The 18,328-nt window shown below is 53.6% G+C and overlaps 1 protein-coding gene and 2 pseudogenes across 1 annotated transcript; 1 reads left to right on the top strand and 2 right to left on the bottom strand.

Annotated features, from left to right (window-relative positions):
* The window catches only part of LOC128820668 (uncharacterized), a 1,438,581-nt pseudogene that overhangs the window by 1,093,558 nt on the left and 326,695 nt on the right, over positions 1-18,328 (top strand).
* Positions 1-18,328, bottom strand: part of LOC128820670 (zinc finger protein 850-like) — a 488,361-nt pseudogene that overhangs the window by 149,365 nt on the left and 320,668 nt on the right.
* Positions 12,284-13,304, bottom strand: LOC128820639 (olfactory receptor 14A16-like). The gene has a single exon (XM_054001441.1). The coding sequence runs from the start codon at positions 13,214-13,216 to the stop codon at positions 12,284-12,286; it is 933 nt and encodes a 310-aa protein (XP_053857416.1). The 5' UTR covers positions 13,217-13,304.

Here is an 18,328-nt window from a genome sequence, read left to right as displayed (position 1 = left end):
ACAGGCCTGGAGTTCCCCAGATCCTCCTTCCAGCCCTTCTTGGCGATGGGCTCACACTGGCACCTCCAGTGCTCTGGCACCTCCCTGCTGAGCCAGGACTGATGGTAAATGATGGAGAGCAGCTTGGGAGCTTATCCACCAGCTCCCTCACCCCCCTAGGATGGATCCCATCCCATCCCATACACCTGTGAGCATCTGAGTGGCTCAGCAGGTCACCAGCTGCTTCCTCCTGGATTACAGGGGGCTGTTCTGCTCCCTCTGCCCATCTGCCAGCTCAGGAGAACTCTTGTCCTGAGGACAGCCTGTCCTAATATTGAAAATTAAGACAAACAAGATATTAAGTAGCTCAGCCTTTTCCTTATCTTTAGTTACTCTATTCTCCACTGCATCCAATAAAGAGTAGAGGTTCTCCTTATCCCACGTTTTTCTATTAATTTATTTACAGAAATATTTTCTGTATTTTTCTATTTTTTTAGAAAATAGAAAATATTTTCTGTATTTTCTATTATTTTTCACAGAAGTGGCCAGGTTAAGCTCTAAATGAAATTTCACCTCTCAGCTTTTCTTTCTGCATGACCTAACAACATCATTAAACACTTGCAAAGTTGCCTGACCTTCTGTCCGAAGCTGGTGCACCCTGTTTTTTTCCCCAGAGTTCCCACAAAATCTCCATGTGCAGCCAGGGCAGTCATTTTCCTCACCGGCTCATCTTTTGCCACACTGGGACAGGCTGCTCCTTTCCCCTTAAGATTACTTTCTTGAAATGTGCCCATCCTTCCTGGACCCCTTTGTTTCTAAAAGCTGTTTCCCATAAAACATTCAGTACGTGATACGGTACTCCCCAAATCAGCATCCTAAATAGGCCAAAGTCTGCCCTGCCTAATTCCAGTGTGGCAGTTTTGTTGCTGCCCCTCCTTCTTTCACAGAACATTGAAAACTTGATTATTTCATGGTCACTGTGCCCCAGGCAGCCTCTGACCCCCCCATCTGCCACCAGCCCTTCTCTGTTTGTGAGCAGCAGGAGACAGAGCTTTCCTTGGGAGTGGAGTGTTACCAAAAATTCGGTGAAACAGAAAACTCCTTCACACCACTGCAGCATTAAGAAGCAGCATTCATTATTCAGCCGGATGCACGGGGGATAGCTCCTCCCAAAGCCGAGCATGCTGAGTGCAGGAAAGTTTCTGTTCATATTCTGTATTTTGCACACATATTCATTGATTATCCTGGACTAAATACACATCTGATAATCATTTCCCCAAAATCATTAACATATTTCCCCTCCCCTTTACCCATGCTCTCTTCTGTCCTGGGGGTCTCTCTGGTGGTCCCTGGTGGTCGTGGACCCCAATGTTCCCGTGGGCCTGGCTGAGGTGGCAGGACACTGAGGCTGGTGAACTTCCAGCTCCCCTTCTCACACAATGGGCATTGTGTGGTTTCCATAGGCCTGGGGTTTTGGAGAACAAGCTCCAGGTGTCAGCTCACCTGGTGGAAACAATTTATCATCTGTAACATGAGGTCACAGAGTGGGCTATGACATCACAGAGTGGGTTATGTGAGGCCATCGGGCAGCTACGACATCATAGACTGTCTGTGACAGCCCAGAGCCTGCTGTGACATTACAGGGCAGCTCTGTGACATCCCAGAATGGATTGTGGCATCAGAGACCAGCTCCGTGACATTAGAGAACGAGCTGTGACATCCCAGAGGGGCTGTGTGACATCCCAGGAGGGCTGTGTGAGGTCACTGGGTTGGTCACTCCACCCCAGCTCCCCCTCACAGTTTCTCCCAACAACTCCAATGCTGTTCATGCCCAGCGGGGTCCCTGTCCCCCGGTATCCCCCTGGTCCACCTGGAGCCACAGCCTCCACCAAAGGATGTTCCACAGGATCCACCCCAGAGCCTGACACGGGGAAAAGGGGCCAGGGCTGTGTGACCAGGACATCAAGGCCGTGGATTATCCAGGTCCCTGTGGCCTGGGTTGGGTTCCCCAGAGCAGGAAAGATGTCTGGCAGCTGGAGCAGGCTTAGGGAAGGGCCTCCAAGGTGGGGCTGGAGCCCTTGGGCTGTGAGCAGAGGCTGAGGGAGCTGGGCTTGTCCAGCCCGGAGCAGGGAAGGCTGAGGGGCTCCTCATCCCAGCCTGGCAGTGCCAGCGAGGAGGGGATGGAGAACACAGAGCCAGGTTCTTCACTGGGGGCCTGGTGGGAGACAAAAGCCAATGGGTGGAAGGGGAAAGACGGGCGATCAGCCAGGCCAGGAGGAGATGAAATGAGTCAGGCTGGTTTCAGCATTTCCTCAACACCAAAAGCAGCCTGACCTCCCTTCTCTATCCACCACTGACAGCTTTGCAAATCAGGAATTGTTCGATCTGTTTTTCCCCCACTCCAGGATTAGCATCCTGATACAAGAACTTAATTGTGTTTATATCTGTCACAGAACCACGTTTGTCTTAAATTAATTCTAGTATGGAAATCACTTGTGGATGGTGGACTCATCAGACACTGCTGGGACGTTGCACATAACTCAGGGAAGAGCGTGATTGTTATTACATTGTGTCCTGTTCAACTGTGGTCTGCTGGCCATGAAGAGAAACTTTCTGTGCCTCTGAGTCTCACCAGTTCCTGACCCCCAAAGGACACAAACCTGATGAGTTGTGGTTCCCACTCCAGTGGTGGCACTTGGAGCTCCCTCCATCCCCAGAGCAGAGCTGCCTTGTCCCAGAAAGTCCCTGGCAATGCAGGGATGAAGGAAACAGGACAGGCTGTGGGGATCAGGGGCAGGGCATGGCCAGGGATTTGGGGTGGTTGTGAGCCCAGGGCAGGACCCGGCCCTTGGCTCTGGTGAACCTCATCCAATTGTCCTGGGCCCATGGCTCCAGCCTGTCCAGATCCCTCTGCAGAGCTTCCTGCCCTCCAGCACAGCCACACTCCCACCCAGCCTGGGCTCACCTGGGAACTGACTGAGGGTGCCCTCGATGGCCTCGTCCAGATCAGCAATAAAGAGATTTCACTGACCTGGCCCCAATCTTGAGCCCAGGGGACAGCCCTGGATGTGACTCCATTCCTCAGCTGCTCTGAGTGCCAGGGCTTGGATGAGGGAAATGGTGGGGAGGGGGTGGGACAGAGTCTGATTGATTGTCAGCCATGAAGGGTCTTGATTTTCATATCTGTTCAAACTGCATTAGGAGGTGCTGGGGGTCAATATCAATTGGACATTGCTGATATCAATCTAGAAACAGGAAAAGAACAATTCTCTCTGCACTGTTTTCAATATAGTATATTCATTTGGAATACACTTCTGAAACCTGACTAATTAACCACAAAAGAATTGAGGACTTGAATTATTTCCAGGGGCTTTTCTTGTCTTGGGTGTTTTGAACAGATGTTTATGAGCTTTTACCATGCAATTCCTGAACTGAAGAGCTCAAGAAGGGAGAGGCGTCTGGAGTAGGAAAATTCATCAGCAACCTCCAAGGGGCTGAGGATCCATCCCCATCAGAGCAGCAAGGAGCAGAAATGGGCAGAGCTTTGTGGCTGCCCCAGCTCTGGGATGGGCCCTGGGCCTGGAGCAGGAGCAGCTCTGGAGGGCCCCAAGGCCGGGGCTCTTGTGCTGGCCTGGGCAGATGGGATGGCAGCAGGGGCTGCAGAGCTCTCAGCAGCTGAGGCCGAGGGGAGCAGGGCAGCCAGGGAGCCTCCTTGTGCCTTGGGCAAGCCCCTTCCCCCATGGCTGGGGCTGAGTCCTGGCTGAGCTGCAGCTGCTGCTGTGCCCTTGGCAGGGGCTGAGGCCGTGGGGCCAGTGGCCAGAGCAGCCTGGCCTGAGCAGAGCTGTGGGGCCAGAGGCGGCTGGGCTGTGCTGGGGAGAGGCCCTTGGTGCTGCACAGAGCTCAGGGCAGCTGGCAGAGCTTGCAGGGAGCTGGGCTGGGCTGCGAGAGCCTGGCCCAGAAACCATCAGTGTCCATCTCAGCCTGGCTGAGCGTGCAGGGGCAGGACTCAGCCCAGGCCTTGTGGGGCAGGGCCAGCGCCTGTGCAAGGCATTGAAAACAGGCAAGTGCCCGAGAGAGGAGGCTGCTCTGTGCCCTTGGGGGCATGGACACAGCAGGGAGGGGGCCCAGGACATTTGTCAGCACCAGCCTCTGTCCCCAGCCCTTGGCAGCCCTGGCTGCTGAGCCCAGCTTTGGCCTGGGCTGAGTTTGGCTGTGGCCCAGCTCCATCCTGCTGCGGGGCTCAGGGCCTGTTCCCGGCCATGGCCAGCCCTGGCCGGCCTCTCTGCTGGCCCAGAGGCCGGCAGAGCCCGGGGCAGGGCTGTCTGTGCAGCCCCACAGGTGCCACGGGCTGGGCAGGAGCTGGCAGAGGCTGCCCAGCAGGGAGGCCATGGGGCACAGAGCCCCAAGGCTGCCGTGGGCACCACGGCACAGGGGCCGTTCCCAGCCGCAATGCTCCTGTCCTGGGCTGGGCCTGCACAGGGGCTGTGGCACCATGGCTGGGCCAGCACAGGGCCACCAAGGGGCCACGCAGCCGCTGCCGGGGCTGGCAGCAAGGCCGGGCACAGACAAGGAATTGCTGAGCGTGGCCTGCGCTGGCCAGGGCTGACTGTGCCAAAGGCAGAGCTCAGCTGCCCTTGGGGGCTGCAGGAACACTCAGGAGCCCAAAGAGCCTCCATGGCTGCGCTGGAGACCAAGGCTGGAGCAGGGAAATGCAGGGCTGCTGCGCCATGGCGAGGGCATGGAATTCCAGCACACACCTCAGCTCTCTGATGATCCCGGCACCGTGCTGGGCCCTGTTTCAGCCTGGAGCAGAGCAGATGTTGATGGCACGGGAGCCCTGCGGGGCTGGCAGGGACCTGCAGCTTGCAAGGTGCTCTGCTCTCCCTCAGCTCCTCTCTGAGAGGTCCAATCCCAGCTGGGCACCTCAGGGCACAAGTGGCACTGCCTGTTCATGGGCACACAGCTGATGTCTGCCTGGAAAGAGGCAAAGGTTTTAATACCTCTTATTTTATTAGTATACAGGCACATTTTTATTACCTGGGTCACTTGAGTACTTTAAAGAAATGGCAAAGTTTTCCCTCTAGGGACAGGAATTTCCTGCAAGTGTACTGATGGCAGGAGAAGAAAGACTGATCTTCACATCTACTTGTGTCATTAGTATCCTGTTTATTATTTCCTCTCCCTCTTCTTTCAGGTATTTTCAGCTCTCCTTTTTAAATGGCCATGTCTAAGGACATCTCTTCATTTAGACCAGGTGGATCTATATATTTCCCGTTGCACCTAGACTTCCTCCTCCCGATGCTTTCTGGTCATTCAAGTGTCCCTCAACAGACTGGCTTCATGCTTTGAAAGTCAGGGAGTGGCCCAATCTTTCTGAAGTTCAAATAAATATGAATTATATTTTATTCTGTTTATATCTATCACAGAATTGCCTTTTCTTATGTATTCGTCTAAAATTGTTCCTCTTGCACATAGCTCAGGAAAGAATGTGATGGTTATTAAATTGTGTCCTGTTCAACTGTGGTCTGTTGGCCATGAAGAGAAACTTTCTGTGCCTCTGAGTCTCACCAGTTCCTGACCCCCAAAGGACACAAACCTGGTGAGTTGTGGTTCCCACTCCAGTGGTGGCACTTGGAGCTCCCTCCATCCCCAGAGCAGAGCTGCCTTGTCCCGGAAAGTCCCTGGCAATGCAGGGATGAAGGAAACAGGACAGGCTGTGGGGATCAGGGGCAGGGCACAGCCAGGGAGAAGAATGACTTTTGATCGAGCTGTGCCTTCCCTTGGCTTTGTTGGCTGACAAGAAATGAACATCCCTCTGTGTCTCGGGCAGCTCCTTCTCCAGGGAAAGCAGGTGGGAGTTGGAGCCAAGGAGCTGAAAGCTGCAGGTGCAGCCTGGGCTGGAGGGAGCTCAGATTTGCACAAGGCTGCTCTGAGTGCCAGGGCTTGGATGGGGGAAATGGTGGGGTGGGGGTAGGGACAGAGTCTGATTGATTGTCAGCCATGAAGGGTCTTGATTTTCATATCTATTCCAACTGTGTGAGGAGGTACTTAGATTTAGAGTCAATTGGCGATTGCAGTTATCAATGTATTAACAGTAAAAAAAAAAACTATACAGAACTTAAAAAATCTTTCTCACTGTCTTTTTAAATATAGTGTATTCACTTGCAATAGGCTTCTGAAATCTGTCTAATTAACCACAAAAGATTTGAAAACTTTAATTATTCCCAGAGGTTTGGCTTGTTAAGGTGTTCTGAATGTTAATGAGCCCTGGGGCACTGAATTCCTGAACTGAAGAGCTGAAGGCTGAAGAAGCCTCTGGAGCAGTAAAATTCAGCAGCAGCCTCCAAGGTGCTGAGGATGTCAGCAGCCCCCACTGAGGCCATCCCTGCCCAGAGACCGTGGGGGAATGGGCAGACAAGGAGAGCGTCCCTGGGGCTGGGGCAGCAGAACTCAGAGGCAGCAGCGGCTCCAGCTGGGAAATGGAGTGTGGGATGGGGCTGTGAAAGCCCTGCCTGGGCTGTGCCAAGCAGGACACACAAGCCCTGACCCCCATCCCCCAAAAAACTCTCTCAAGAAGACATTTAAAAGGAATTGCAATTGTTTGTGTACTCTGTGTTGGATGCACTGGAGAAATACCCACAAGGGATTCTCAGGAGCTCCAAAGAACAAAACAGCCTTTACTGTCAACTTTAGGAAATAGGAGAAACTTTGGCAAAATTTAATTTGATATTCAGTGAACAGAAAACAGTTTTCAATGTATTAACTTGGCCCATTCAACTTCACAAACTCTATGCCTGTTCAATTTTAAGTTAATCAACATTTGCAAGAGGACAGAAGTAGAAGTAGACACAGAAAGAGAGAAAAATAAGATCTAGAGAAGCACACACAGAGCTACCAACTCCTGGATTCCAGCAGTGTTCAGATAGAAATTCCAAGAGGAGGTAGAGTCAAGATATGTGCTTGCCTTGTGTTCAGCCTTAAATACCCCTTGTTGTTCCTGGGCCCTTCCCCCAGGTGGGACTTGGGGTCATTTGGTCACTCAGGAGCTGGGCTGGGGCTCCAGAGGTGGCTGTGGAGCATTGCCTGTGCTGTGCCAGGGACTGGCATCCACTGCTGGGCTGGGATAGAGGCTCTGGGGGGATTGGGGTTCCAGGGCAGGGCAGGGCTGGGGTTCCAGGGCAGGGCAAGGCTGCACCTGCCCCTTCCTCCCCCACACATGAAATGTTTCCAGCCAACAATCTCCTCCAGTCTGTCACAACAGGCAACGTTGGAGGTGAAATCCCATTTCTGGCCATGGGCTCCTTGATGAGAAGGATGGTTCTTTTCCATCGGAAGGAAAGCCCAGAGCCCCAGTGTTTGGAAGGCAGGTGAGAGCCTCACTAGGCCAAGGCCAGCCAGACTTTTCAGGAATGGCAGATTTTGTCTGGGAGCAGTCTTTGGAGATTGGGAATTTTGGAGGTGGAAGCCAGTCTTGGCCATGGGCACCTTGAGAAGCAGGACAGTTCTTTCCCATAAAAAAGAAAAGCACAGACCCCAAATGTCTTAGGGACAGATGGAAAGTGACCTTCATGAAACCATTGCCAGACAGACTTGTCCTGGCAATATTCCCATGGGAACAATGCCGGGACATAAAGAAATTTGGAGGAGAAATCCCAATTCTGGCCAAGGGTGCCTGGAGGAGAAGGACAGTTCTTTTCCATAGGAAGAAAATCCCAGAGCCCCAGTGTTTCAATAACAGATGAGAAGAGCCCCTCAGCATGCCAAGGTCAGCTGGACCAGTCAGGTGGCCCCTGGGAGGCCAAACCAGCCAGACCTGTTCCGTGTTCCCTTGGTTCCATGGGCCCCCCACAGTGTCACAATGGTCTCTGTGGTTCCCCAGGCCCCACAGTGTCACGTGATTCCTCTGTTCCATGAGGCCCACCATGTCACAATGGACCTTTGGACCCTGGTGGTTTGGGGTGTCACAATGGTCTCCTTTGGCTCCACAGTGTCACAATGGACCACTGATGACACAAGGCCCCTCTGTGTTACCCTGGGGCTTTGGTTCCATGCAGCCCTTCAGTGTCAAGACGAACCCTTGGTTTGATGGGATTCCTCTATGTGACTACGGCCCCTTGGTTTCATGAAGCCCTGCAGGGTCACAAAGGTCTCCTTTGGCTCCACAGTGTCACAATGGACCACTGATGACATGAGGCCCCGCACAAGGGGCCTTTGGTTCCATGCAGCCCTGCAGTGTCACAATGATCTCCTTTGGCTCCACAGTGTCACAATGGACCACTGATGACACGAGGCCCCGCACAAGGGGCCTCTGGTTCCATGCAGCCCTGCAGTGTCACAAAGGCCTCTTGGTCCCACAAGGCCCCACAGTGTCACAATGGTCCTCTTGGTTCCGTGGGGACCCCCAGGGTCACAATGGTCTCACTGGTTCCATGAGGCCTCACAGTGTCCCAATGCTTTGCTTATTCCATGGGGCCTCATAGTGTCCCAATGGTCTCCATGATCCCACGAGTCCCCTCAGTGTCTCCATGGTTCCATGGGCCCTGTGCTGGTGCATTCCCCCCTCCCTTCTCAGGTCGCCCTGAGAAATGGAGAAATTTCTCACTGAGAAATTTTGCACTGAGAAATGGAGATGATCCAGAAACATTCTCTAGCTGCTTATAGAATGAGTTGTCCACCTCTTCTTCCTGGTTGGGTGGACGATAACAGACTCTCAGTAGGATGTCAGCCTTGTTGGCCTTCCCCTTAATTCTCACCTGTAGATATTCAACTTCATCTTCATCAGTTTCAATACCTATGGTGCCAAAACCCTCCCTAATATAAAGGGACCTCTTCTCCCTTTCCTATCTCCCCTGAAGAGCTTGCAGCCATCCAGTGCAGCACTCCAGCTATGTGAGTCATCCCACCACGTTTCTGTGATGGCAATTACATCATAGCTCTGCTGTTGCACCATGACCTCCAGCTCTTCTTGTTTGTTACCCATGCTGCGTGCATTGCTGTACATGCACCTCAGCTGGGCTGCTGATTTCCCCCCTAACTCAGGCTTACCACCCTTGGGCCTGCTTCCAGACAGCCCAGATGCATCTCCCTCCCCCTTCAGACCTAGTTTAAAGCTCTCTCAACAAGTTCTGCCACTTCATGAGCTAAAATTCTTCTGCCTTTAACAGAAAGATTGAGCCCGTCTGGTCCAAGCAGGCCAGGTGCTGTAAAAGTTGCCCCATGATTAAAGAATCTGAAATTCTGGTGATGACACCAACCTTTGAGCCACTCGTTGATAATGTGAGCTCTCCTCTTGCTTTCACCGTTTTTCTCAGACTCCAAAGGGACTGAGGAAAAGACTGTCTGTGCCCCTGTCCTAATAACCACCTGACCCAATGCCCTAAAGTCCCTTTTAATTGTCCTGACACTCCTCTTTTCAATCTCATCACTGCCAGCCTGGAGTATCAGCAGTGGGTAATAATCAGAGGGCTGAATCAGCCCAGGCAGTGTCTCAGTGATATCCCGTACCCAGGCCCCACGGAGGCAGCAGACCTCTCTGTGGGGTGGGTTTGGTCGATATATGGGGCCCTCTGTTCCCCTCAGAAGGGAGTCACCCACCACGATTACCCTTCTTTCTCTTTTGATGTCAGAGGTGGTGATCTGTCTCACAGATGAATCATAACTGGGAGGCTCACTGGGCAGATAATTTTCTTCTAAACCATCTGGCTGACTCTCCAGATCCAGGGGATCATACCTAATCTGAAGTGGCACCTGGCTTGGGAGGGGGGATTGGGAGGAATTTTTATTATTACCTCCATCCTAAAGTAGGTACCCACTCACACTCCCCTTCATCGGCCAGGTGTCCTTCTATAGCCTGACAGTGGGGGCATGGGAGACAGCGGGAACCAAGGAGAGCATTGCTGCCCTGCTAGGCCTCATGGAACCAAGGATCCACTGTGACACTGCAGGGCCTTGGGGGACCAAGGATCCATTGTGACACTGGAGGGCCCAAGGATCCAAGGGACTTGGAGACACCAAGGGGTCCCATGGAACCAAAGGGACATTGAGACACTGGGAGGCCTCATGGAATCATGGAGACCATTGGGACACTCTGGGGCCTCATGGAACCGTGGTGACACCAAGTTGTCTGGGAGTGTTGATCTGCTGGAGGGTAGGAGGGCTCTGCACAGGGCCCTGGACAGGCTGGATCCAGGGCCCAAATCCAACAAGGTGAGGTTTAACAAGTCCAAGTGCCGGGTCCTGCACTTTGGCCACAACAAGCCCTGCAGCGCTCCAGGCTGGGGACAGAGGGGCTGGAGAGCAGCCAGGCAGAAAGGGACCTGCAGGGACTGATGGACAGCAGGCTGGACATGAGCCAGCCGTGTGCCCAGGTGGCCAAGAAGGCCAATGGCTCTTGGCCTGGATCAGGAATGGTGTGGCCAGCAGGAGCAGGGCAGGGATTCTTCCCCTGTGCTGGGCACTGCTTGGGCAGCACCTCGAGTGCTGTGTCCAGTTCTGGGCCCCCAATTTAGGAAGGACATGGAGGGGCTGGAGCGTGTCCAGAGAAGGGCAACAAGGCTGGTGAGGGCTCTGGAGCACAAGTCCTGTGAGGAGCGGCTGAGGGAGCTGGGGTTGTTGATCCTGGAGAAGAGGAGGCTCAGGGGAGACAAGGCGGTGACAGGGCACAGGTTGGACTTGATGATCTCCAAGGTCTTTTCCAGCCGTGCTGATTCTGGGATTCTCTGAAACCAGCCTTGGAGCAGTTGCAGGAGGAGCCCTGGGCCTCCTCTTCAGAAGCTGCAGCAGCCCAGGTCCCTCAGCTTGTCCTCAGAGCCCCAAAGCCCATCCTGTCAGTCCTGCAGAGCCTCTGCAGCTCCTCCTCCTTGCCCAGAACAGGGAGCCCCACAGGCAGACACAGCAGCCCAGATGTGCCCCCCTGGCCTGGGCTGCCTCTGGCAAGGGAGCAGCACCAGGCACTGCAGGAGCCTGCAGACAATTCCTGCAGCACTTGTGGGATGATCCTGCTCCCAAAGGGATGTTCCCATGGTGCCCAGTCAGGAACTGGAATGGGGAGTGGGGCCAGAGAGGAAAGGGCAAACAGGGATGGGCTGTGTGCAGGGCGGGGAACAGGGCTGGGCAAGAGGAAGAAATCTGGGCCAGGGAGAAGTAAAGAAATCAAAGGTGGAGCCAAGGAAATGCTCAGGGCAGTTTGGGGGTGGCTGCCAGGCAGCCCTGGCTCTGAGCAACAGCGTCTGCAGTGGGACAGGAAACTCCCAGCTGATGGGAACAAACTTTCTGGCTGAGTGCAGAGGCCAGGACAAAGCTGAGTGCTTTCCCTGGCGTCCCCCAGCCCTTCCTGGCCCCAGGGGCTGATGGCATTTGTGCTCCCTCAGGTTCATGTCCCCACAGCACCAGCACGGGGGTGCTCCCGCCTGCTGTGTGCAATGCAAACAGGGGCTCCTGAGCCAGCGCTGCCGTGTCTGTGCCTGCAAGGATGAGGCACCTGTGTGAGCTGGGGGAGAGGCCAGGGCTGCAGAGGGGGGATGTTGTTGGCAGCTCCATGAGGACGCTCTGGGACGCTGCCCTGGGCTGTGCAGCGCACTGGGGATGGATCAGCCCCTGCTCTGCTGCTCCTTCCTGTCTCCCCCAGGGCCCTTGCAGAGCACCAGCCGTGCTGTTTGCCCCCAGCCTGCCCACGGCCAGCCTGGGGCTGCTGACAGGGGTTTTCTGTGCTGAGCATTGGCCTGGCCGTGTTCTTGAGAGAGCCTGGGCAAGGAGCCTGGAGCCCCCAGGCCCTGGCCTGAGGCGTCAGCGCTGCCCCAGCAGTGCCCATGGCCTGTCCCTGCTGCAGCCCCGGCACTGCCACCCCCAGGACTGTGCCCGGCCCCGAGAGCACTCAGGCCCTGCAGCAACACCAGGGCCACCAGGGCAGCGGGGCAGGGCCACGGGAGCAGCACTGCCAACACCAAGTGCTGCTGCTGCTGCTGGGCACAGCTGCTGTGCCAGCACTGATCTGCCCCCAGCTCTGCACACAGACATTGCTGCTCCAGCTCCAGAGAAGGCAACAAAAGGGCAGCTCTGCAGAAAACCCTGCTGGGAGATCCTTTAGCTCCTTTAAAGCCACCGAGAGCGCAGCCCCTCATTGACACAGTCTGTGGCCATCGGGAATGTGGAGAGAAATAAAATGAGAAATGGCACAAACAATGACATTTCTTTGAGGACAATATTGAAAAAGTGAAACAAATAAAAAGAACCTGCAAAATGAAACCAACAAGAAGTAACAAAGATGACTTTTATTATAAGTCATTTTGCAAAATTGCTAAGCAGTTTAATGTTTCCGAAACCATCCAGTCATCAGTCTCCTCACTGCAGCCTTGAGCTCCTGGTTCCTCAGGGTGTAGATGAGGGGGTTCAGGGCTGGAGGCACCACCGAGTACAGAACTGACAGGGCCAGATCCAGGTATGGGGAGGAGACAGAAGGTGGCTTCAGGTAGTAAAATATACCAGTGCTATAGAACAGGGAGACCACGGCCAGGTGAGGGAGGCAGGTGGAAAAGGCTTTGTGCCGTCCCTGCTCAGAGGGGATCCTCAGCACAGCCCTGAAGATCTGCACATAGGAGAAAACAATGAACACAAAACAACCAAATACCAAACAGGCACTAACTGCAACAAACCCAAGTTCCCTGAGGTAGGATTTGGAGCAGGAGAGCTTGAGGATCTGTGGGATTTCACAGAAGAACTGGTCCAGGGCATTGCCATGGCACAGGGGCAGGGAAAATGTATTGGCCGTGTGCAGCAGTGAATAGAGAAAGGCACTGGCCCAGGCAGCTGCTGCCATGTGGGCACAAGCTCTGCTGCCCAGGAGGGTCCCGTAGTGCAGGGGTTTGCAGATGGACACGTAGCGGTCGTAGCACATGATGATCAGGAGATAAAACTCTGTTGCAGTGCAGAAAAGAAAAAAGAAAACCTGTGCAGCACATCCTGAGTAGGAGATGGTGCTGGTGTCCCAGAGGGAATTGTGCATGGCTTTGGGGACAGTGGTGCAGATGGAGCCCAGGTGGCTGAGGGCCAGGTTGAGCAGGAAGAAGAACATGGGCGTGTGCAGGTGGTGGCCGCAGGCTACGGCGCTGATGATGAGGCCGTTGCCCAGGAGGGCAGCCAGGGAGATGCCCAGCAAGAGGCAGAAGTGCAGGAGCTGCAGCTGCCGCGTCTCTGCCAGTGCCAGCAGGAGGAAGTGGCTGATGGAGCTGCTGTTGGACATTTGCTGTGGCTGCACATGGGCACCTGTTCATGGAGAAAGGACAGTGACAAGTCAGGAGAGGCTGCTTGGAGCCAAACCTGGGCCATTCCCTGTAGCCTGTCCCACTGGGACTCACCCACCCTTGTTCCTGCTCTGGGCAAACCTTCTCGCAGGTCCCTGCCTGAGCTCCAGCTGTGCTGGCTGAGTGTGCCAGGAGCAGCCAGGGCTGTGCGTGGGGGCTCTCGAGGAGCCATCCCTGCCCTGCTGCCCTGGGTTTGTGGCCATGTGGCAGAGGGACAAGGCTGGATATTCAGGAATTGTCAGGGGAATCACTTCTAATGCAGAAACGCTTGGTAGCATCTGCACTTCCAGGTCTAAAGGATGGCAGGAGTTGGTTTTAGGAACTGTTTTCCTATCCACACATCATTGCTGGCTCTCTGAGGTCAGACATCCCCAGCATTCCTGCTGCACTCAGATTTTGCCACTGAGAGATGGGAGAGGCAAAGGATTCCCTGTGGCTGAGGGCAGGTGAGGGGCTGGATGGGCTTGTTCCCCCAGCACTGCTCTGCTCAGCCCCCTCTCCTTCCCTGAGCATCTCCCTGGGCCTGGACATTCCCTCCTGAGAGGTGCCTTGTCCCTGCCAGTGCTCACAGAGCCCATCCCACCCCGTGTGCCCTCGGCCCGGCCCTACAGAAACCTGCCTGTGTGCAGGGCCCTGGCTGGGGCAGGGTCTGTGTGCAGCTGGGCAAGGGCAGCTCAGGAGAGCCCTGCTGGGCCCTGCCAAGGTGATGCTGCTGCTGTCCAGGGCTGAGCAGTGGCTGAAGGTCCTTTGGGAGGCTGCCAGGAGAGAGACTGACCACCCAAAGTCACAGTTCTGGAGTCTCTGTAAATGTTCAAACATTCCTTTGAGGATCCTGTGTGTCCCTTTCAACTCAGAATGATCTGTCATTCTGGAATTACAATTCCTGTTCTGCTTCTCTCATCCCCCTGCTGTCTATGATCAAAAGAGGAAAAAAAAAACAAAAACAAAAAAAAAAAAAAAAACAACCCTTGCAACAGAGTTAGAACAGTAAAGTAAAAAGCAGACCTTTATTGGAAGCTTCCAGGTGTCCCAGTGGGGATGAGGCACAATCGGCTCCTGATTTCAACAATTTATAAGGGTTGATTAACTGGGATATTTAACAGGAGCATCCAGTAGGAGATTCAGTTGTCCCAGTTACACACTCCTGGCTCAACCCATTGGTGTAGGTCCAAGGTCTACTTTGCCACACTTTTTGTTATGACTGCTCATATTCTGGTCAAAACCAAAATGTTCTTCTTGTAGGTCCTCTTCCTGGTAATAAGACAATGCAGTATTTCAGGAATGTATTTAGACAGTCTGCTTATTGTTCTGAAGTCTAACAGAAAGGTTAGGAAATGTAATAGAGTTAATTAAAGATTGTATTGATCGAAGTATATAATAGTAGTTTAATAGAGTTAATTAAGAGTTTAATAGCCTAAAGTAAGGATTATAGTTTTATAAATCTAAGAGAAAGGTTAGGAAAGAGTTAATTAAGGATTATAGTAATAGACTCTATACAACAGTAGTTTGATAGAGTTAATTAAGAGTTTAATAGCATACAGTAAGGATTGTAGTTTTATAACTATATAATAGTAATTTATAGAGCTATGAATATATAAAAATGTATCAAATGTAAAAATCTTTCTGTCATCACCCCAAATTTCCCATCCTTCTCCAAGCAGGAAATGGAAAACACTCTCAGGAAAGCTGCTGATCTTTACAGCAATCCCAGGCTTACCTTCTTTGGGAAGTGTCCTCTGGAGCTGTGCCCAGGCTGGTCTGGAGCTGGGAGCAGCCCTGCCCCAGCCAGCAGCTCTCAGCAGCAGCACCTGCCCTGCTCAGGGTGGCTCCTTCCCCCCACAGCTTCTGGCCAGCGCTGGCAGCAGCTCCCCGGGCCGGCTGAGAGCTGTCCCTGGCAGGCAGCAGAGTCCCTGGCCCAGCACAGCGCCCTGGGCTGCAGGACCCTGCTCTGCAGGACAGCCCTGGGCACCCCTGGCTGCTCTGCACAAGAGACCATCAGAGAATGTACTCACAGGGGCTGTGGGCATTGGCATGTTCCAGCTTGAGGAGATCACTGCAGGAGCTGCAGCTGCATTGTCCTGCAGCCAGAGGTTCCTGTGCCAAGGGCTGGCAGTGATTCTGCCCCAGGCACTTCTCAGCACCTTCCCAGCCCTGACTGATTGAAGCTCTCTGTGCCTCTGGGCTGTGCCCGCGCTGGCTGCAGGCAGTGCCCCAGCCCTGCTGGGCTGGGAGAAGAGCTGCTCATCCAGAGAAATGTGCTTTTGAAGCTCTGCTTGCTTACCAGCATCACCCTCTGTGCCAGGAGCCCGGCCCAGCTCAGCAGCACAGACACAGCACAAGGACTTGAATGAGCCTCTGGGGCTTTGTGCTCAGGCCCTGAACATCAGGCCCTGAGAGGGAGCTGCAGAAACCTCTCCAGAACTCCAAGTCAGAATCCAACTCCAAAGTTTCTTTGACTTTTAATGGGTCCCACTGAGGGACACGACTGAGAAAGTGTCCCCAGGCCCCAGGCAGAGCAGAGAACTGGAGGCACTGATGACAGGTGGGGACAAAGAGAAGCCAAGTCTTGGTGGCCTGGGGCACAGCAGGGTCTGTGCCACCAAGGGCTGTCAGGAGACACCTTGTCCTGAGGCCCTGGGGCCTCCTGGCACAGCCCCAGCCAGGCTGGGCACTGTCAGCCCCTTGTCCTTCCCTCAGCATCCCCCCCTAGCCCACATCCCAGTGGCCTCAAGGATCTGCTGGAAGGAGTCCCTGGGAAGCCTTGCTCAGAATGGCCCTGGGGGCTCCACAATGCTCCCAGGCACTGCAGGTTTTTCAAAGGACTTTGGCTTTGGCTTTTGCCTTGCAGTCTCTGAGAGCTTTCTGCAATCATGGACTCCAATTATCTGCTGTAATTAGTCCCTGGAGAGGCTTTGTCAGGAACAACACTCAGTGGGGCTCATTAATGCTTCAAGGTACTTCAGTTCTTTTAAGGTACTTGGTGTTTCCCTTTGGATACAGACTCTGTGAGAGGTTTGTGCAATCATGGCCCCAATTATCTGCTTAACGAGTCCCTTGAGAGCTTTGTACTGACACTCAGTGGGGCTCATTAATGCTTTGAGATACTCAAAATTTTTTAAGGTACTTTGGATTTTCCTTTCCACACGGTGAGGTTTTTGTGCCATTTTGAGTCTCTGAGAGGTTTTTGTGCCATCCTGGCCTCCAGTTCTCTCCACCAAGGAGTCCATAAGGAGCCCGTGTTGGGGATGGACCTCAGTGGGACCCATTAATGCTTTGAGACATTTTGGGGTTTTCTTCTGACTTGGACTCCTGGAAAGGTTTGTGCAATCTCCTCTCAGGCCCTGAGGTTCCAGGGCTCAGCTCCAAATGCACCACGAGGCTCATTAGGATCAAGCAAGTCCTGACAAACCATGGCTGTGCCTTCATTTCCCTATGGCCTGGTGCAGTTCATCAGGAAGTTTTCCTACTTCAGTTATGGAGAATTGTTTCAAAGAGCTTCTAATAAAAATGTATCCCTCTTTTAAAGAGTGTCTTTTACTACTGTTCTCTTTAAAGCAGATGTCATTGCATCATTCAGTGACTGATACTGACCCAGGGACTCTCCTAAGAAGGTCTGGCCTGCTCAGAGAAGCTGTTCCTTGAGCACTGACCCAGTGTGGACAACCTTGCTCCACATTCCCCAACCCCATCCTGTCTCTCCTCACTCACCTGGGACCTGCTTTGCTTGGAGAATTGGCGGCCCTCAGGCAAAGAGAGCTTTGCTTCTTTTTTGAAGCAATCTAAAACTCCCGAGTCTCCCCATTGAAAACAGACACCCTCCTCAGGTGTTTTCCAAGCCCAAGGTGCCTCTAAGGCCACTGCAGAGCTGTCCTGGGCCAGCTGTGAGGGTGGATCATCATCCCAACCTGCCCTGGGCCATTGCAAGGGGCTGTGGCCATCGACACTGCACTGACCCCACTGCTGGGTTTGGGTGCCATGGCAACCCTCATCGGTCCAGGTTTCCTGGGAAACTACCCCAAGGAGCCATTTCTGCAGCCAGGTTCCATGGCCACTTGCCTGCAGAGCTGTTGCTGCCCTCGGCTGCCCTCGGTTCACCCCCCACCCTGAGCAGGGATTGCCTCCCTGTTTCAGGTGACAATGTAAGATGTAACCAAAAGTGTGTTTTCAGTCACCATCTTCATGAACTGTGATAAACAGGTGGGGCAGTGTTCTTTATCTCTGCCATGACTCAGCCCTGATAACGCCCTCCAGGGGCCATCTTCTGTTCATGGGCCATTGAGTGTCACTGCAGGACTGATAAAATTACATCATCCCATTGTGGGATGCTCCGCCCAGGGGGAGGAACCAAGCATTCCTGCCTGGATATAATCTCACCTTTGCAACACCAGGAGCACCTTGCCTACTGGATTCCCAGAGGACAAGAGCTCCATAAGCACCACTGGACCTTCAGAGGAAGACCAGACCCTTCTACAGGATCCCTGCTTTGACAGAATCACGTTCATCACTCCAACAGGACTGCAGCCACCATTTCATCAGACTGCTACCACCAGCCTGCCCAATGGGGTGTCAGGTTATATCCTGATTCGGTCAGATTAAGCCAGTGTTTCTGTTTCACTGCCTTGATCTTAATATTCTTACTAAATTGTATTTCTGGCTTAAATTCTCCCCCTGGTTTGCTTCAAACCAGTAGAAAACTCAATGAGCTCATCCCTTGTTTTCCTCCCAAAACAGAATTTCCCATCTGCAAGCATTCGTGAAATGGAGGAGGATGCTGGGAGGAAGAGGAAGGAGCCCTGGGACACCCAGGCAGGTGAGGAGGAAGTCAGTGCACCCTTCCCCCTCTCTCCTGCTCCATCTCCCAGCCCAGCACAGGCCCCGGCTGCAGGACAACCCCACTGCCGACGCCGTCCTGCCGGGGACGCAGTGGGGGGATCTCCTTCCCCTTCCCTCTGGCACGGAGGCAAATCCCATCCTCTCCTTGTCCTTCCTGCCCCAGACAAGGAGCTGAGGATGGAGACCAGGGAGGACAAATCCCCACGGCAGAACCTCAT

Source organism: Vidua macroura, chromosome 30 (assembly GCF_024509145.1).
Source record: "Vidua macroura isolate BioBank_ID:100142 chromosome 30, ASM2450914v1, whole genome shotgun sequence".
Classification (NCBI taxonomy): domain Eukaryota; kingdom Metazoa; phylum Chordata; class Aves; order Passeriformes; family Viduidae; genus Vidua; species Vidua macroura.
Note: the sequence above shows the minus strand (reverse complement) of the source record. Positions and strands in the feature narration are given on the sequence as shown.